This window comes from Mandrillus leucophaeus, unplaced genomic scaffold, assembly GCF_000951045.1.
Source record: "Mandrillus leucophaeus isolate KB7577 unplaced genomic scaffold, Mleu.le_1.0 Scaffold415, whole genome shotgun sequence".
NCBI lineage: Eukaryota > Metazoa > Chordata > Mammalia > Primates > Cercopithecidae > Mandrillus > Mandrillus leucophaeus.
The window spans coordinates 1,630,792-1,634,631 of NW_012104421.1; the positions used below are offsets into that span (position 1 = coordinate 1,630,792).

The following is a 3,840-nucleotide window of genomic DNA, read 5'->3' on the forward strand; positions in this document are numbered from 1 at the left end:
TAAAAGGGCAAAATTGGCCGGGCGCTGTGGCTCACATCTCTAATCACAGCACCTTGGGAGGCCAAGGCAGGCAGATCACCTGAGATCAGGAGTTCGAGACCAGCCTGGCCAACATGGTGAAACCCCATCTCGACTAAAAATACAAAACTTAGCTGGGCGTGCTGGCAGGCACCTGTAATCCAGCTACTCAGGAGGTAGCCTGAACCCAGAAGGAGAACCGTTTGAACCCGGGAGGCAGGGAGGTTGCAGTGGGCCAAGATCGCGCCATTGCACTCCAGCCTAGGAGACGAGAGCAAGACTCCGTTTCAAAAAAAAAAGGGGGTGGGGGGGCAAAATTATGCACTATCCCAGAGTAAGTAAGATTGGAAACTGTTTTAAGATGGGAATAAAATTAATATAGAAAAAAATAATATAAAAATCAAATTTGGGTCAGGCATGGGGGGTAATGACCATAATCCCAGCACTTTGGGAGGCCCAGGCAGGAGGATCACTTGAGGCCAAGAGTTAAAGACTAGCCTCTGCAACCTAGAAAGACCACACCTTTTGTTTTTCCTTTTAGAACAGACAAGGTCTTGCTATGCCTGGACTGGTCTAGAACTCCTGGGCTCAAGCGATCTTCCCACCTCAGCCTCCCAAAGTGCTAGGATTACAGGAGTGAGCTACTACATCCAGTGACTGGTGCATTTTTACAATCCTCTTGTAAGACAGAAAAGTTCTCCAAGTCCCCATCCAACCCAGAAGTCCAGCTGGCTTCATCTCTCAGTCCCATCTCTATTTTTTATAAAATAAGAGTTTTTTTTAAATGTTTAACAAAAGAAAATCAAATTTGTTTTACCTGTTGGCTAGATCATGTAGAGCTCCCAAGGTATTACTGTCTCCTCTGCAACCATTTTCTTGGTTATGTTGCTTATGTGTATCTAAAGAAAATTAAAAATTGATTACTCTTTAATTAGGTTTGTACATTCTAACATTCAAGGATCCCTTGAAATTCTAGAACAACTTCTAAACAGAAGAAAACAGAAAAACCAAAACACGAACACTAATAGGAAAAGATAATTATTCAATTGATAAGTGTAAAGTGATGAGCAGAAAAGTAATAGAGAATATCTAGCTTTTATAAAAGAAATGGTGACTAATACTAAAACAAGTTTCTCAAAGAGTAAGAATCCATAATTCCCCAGTGTTACATGCTTCATGTTTACATACACAGATCATGAGATTATCACAAAAGCCAGCAAGGCCAAAAAGTTAGTCTTAGCATATTTCAATGCACATTTACGGTATCAGTCAACCTACATAATTATTCTTCAACCTATGACTGAATAACTACATGCTACTACCATACCCACATGCTACTACCATACCAACAACGGGAGAAAGAAATGAAAGATGGAGAGGTTGCCTCCGAAGAGTCAGTCTAGGAAAGGATAGTGATGTGTCAAGTGTTGTTATACTTCTACAGTATTATGACAGAAGTATATACAGAGTTTAAGGAGGCCGAGGAGAGACATCCAGCCCAGACTGCGGAGTGGGAAGAAGGCATGAAGGTACTGAGAGAACGAGGTACAAGCTGCTATGATGGAGCACAGGATACATCCAGTGGAAGCATTGTGGGAAATAAGACTGATGAAGAAAGCCATGGCTGGATTACAGAAGATCTGATATTCCAAGGGCTTGACCTCTTTCAACATGTTACCTTCTGAAAGGCTTTTCCCAGTTGTATGTGTCCAAAGTGGAACAGAAGCCATAATGAAAGAAGATGACAACATGAAAACCAGGCAGTTACAGAAAAGAAGTAAGTAAGGATTAGAGAGGTAAAAAGTATATATCTATGACTACTAAATACTAGACAGACAGGTCAAAAAGCAAATTAAACATAACTAAAAGATAATCAGTGAGTTATAGGAGCGATCTAAAGAAAATACCTAGAATGAAGCCATGAGATACAAAAAAGTTGTAAATATGAATGAGAAGTTAAAAGATACGAAAGACAGAATCAGAAGTCCCAACAATAGGAGTATCAGAAGGAAAGGATCAAAAGAATAAGACATAAAGTAATATTTTAAGAGATATTGGTGAATAAGTTTCTAAAACTGAAAATACGAGCTTTCAGAATAAATAAGCACACACAAATCCCAAATAGGCTAAATAAAACAAAACTACATTTAGATATATCCTAATGAACCTGCGTAATACAAAAGAAGAATATTTTCTTTTTTTCTCTTTTTTTTTTTTTTTTTTTGAGACAAGTTCTTGCTTTGTCACCCAGGCTGAGTGCAGTAGCACAATCATGACTCACTACAGCCTCGATTAACTGGGCTCAAGTGATCCTCCCACTTCAGCCTCCCAAGTAACTGGGGCCACAGGTGCGTGACACCATGCCCAGCTAATTTTTTGTGTTTTTTCTGTAGAGACAGTGTCTCACTATATTGCCCAGGTTGGTCTCCTAGGCTCAAGCAATCTTCCTGCCTCAGCCTCCCAAAGTGCTGGGATTACAGGCGTGAGCCACCACGCCTAGCCAAAGAAAAATCTTAAAAGCAACCAGAAATCAAAAATTTACTAACTATAAATGGGCCGAGCCCAGTGACTCATGCCTGTAATCTCAGCGCTTTGGGAGGCCAAGGCGGGAGGATCACCTAAGGTCAGGAGTTCGAGACCAGCCTGGCCAACATGGTGAAACCCCGTCTCTACTAAAAATACAAAAGTCAGCTGGGCATGGTGGCACATGCCTGTAATCCCAGTTACTTGGAAGCCTGAGCTAGGGGAAGAGCTTGAACCCAGGAGGGAGAGGTTGCAGTGAGTGGAGATCATGCCATTGCACTCCAGCCTGGGCAACAACAGTGAAACTCCCTCTCCAAAAAAAAAAAAAAAAGAAAAGAAAAATTAACTAACTACAAATGGGCCAGGTACGATGACTCACGCCTATAATCTCAGCACTTTGGGAGGCCAAGGCATGCAGATCACTTGAGGTCAGTGGCTCAACATGGTGAAACCCCGTCTCTACTAAAAATACAAAAAATTAGCTGGATGTGATCGCACATGCCAGGAATCCCAGCTACATGGGAAGCTTAGGCAGGAGAATTGCTTGACCCTGAGAGGCAGAGGTTGCAGTGAGCTGAGATCATGCCACTACACTCGAGCCTGGGTAATAAAGACTGTCTCAAAAAAAAAAAAAAAAAATTAACTAACTACAAATGAATGACAATTAGACCAACAGCAAATAGCCTCAAAAACAACAGAAAACAATGAGATCATATCATCGAAGTCTGAAAGAGAAATAAGTGCCAATCAATCTAGAATTCTATATCCAACTAAACTATCATTCAAAAATTAGTGAAAATGAAGACATTTTCACAAAAAGACTGAGAATTTTACTATTCAGAGTTCAAGAACTAAGCATATACTTTGACATACACTTCTCAAAAGGAGAACAAAAGAATAGACCAAAAATGTCACCAATCATGTTGCTCAATTTAAACACAGTAATTGTTAAAAACAATTTTTATCAATGTCATTAAAAAAAGACAGGCATTATTCTAGAATAAAAGTTACTAAGAATAAAACAATCACATGTAATGAACTAACCCTCTCTGGATCCTGGTTTGAAAAGTACAAACATTAGCCGGGCGCGGTGGCTCACGCCTGAAATCCCAACACTTTGGGAGGCCGAGGCGGGTGGATCACGAGGTCAGGAAATTGAGACTATCCTGGCTAACACGGTGAAACCCCGTCTCTACTAAAAATACAAAAAATTAGCCGGGCGAGGTGGCGGGCGCCTGTAGTCCCAGCTACTCGGAGGCTGAGGCAGGAGAATGGCGTGAACCCAGGAGGCGGAGCTTG

General features: G+C 41.1%; 1 protein-coding gene across 1 annotated transcript in view; it reads right to left on the bottom strand.

The window, feature by feature from the left end:
* HAUS6 (HAUS augmin-like complex, subunit 6) overlaps positions 1–3,840 on the bottom strand; it is a 58,291-nt gene that overhangs the window by 21,805 nt on the left and 32,646 nt on the right. The window contains exon 12 of the mRNA XM_011992667.1: positions 836–917. Coding sequence (XP_011848057.1) covers positions 836–917 — 82 coding nt within the window. The remainder of the gene's footprint in view (positions 1–835; positions 918–3,840) is intronic.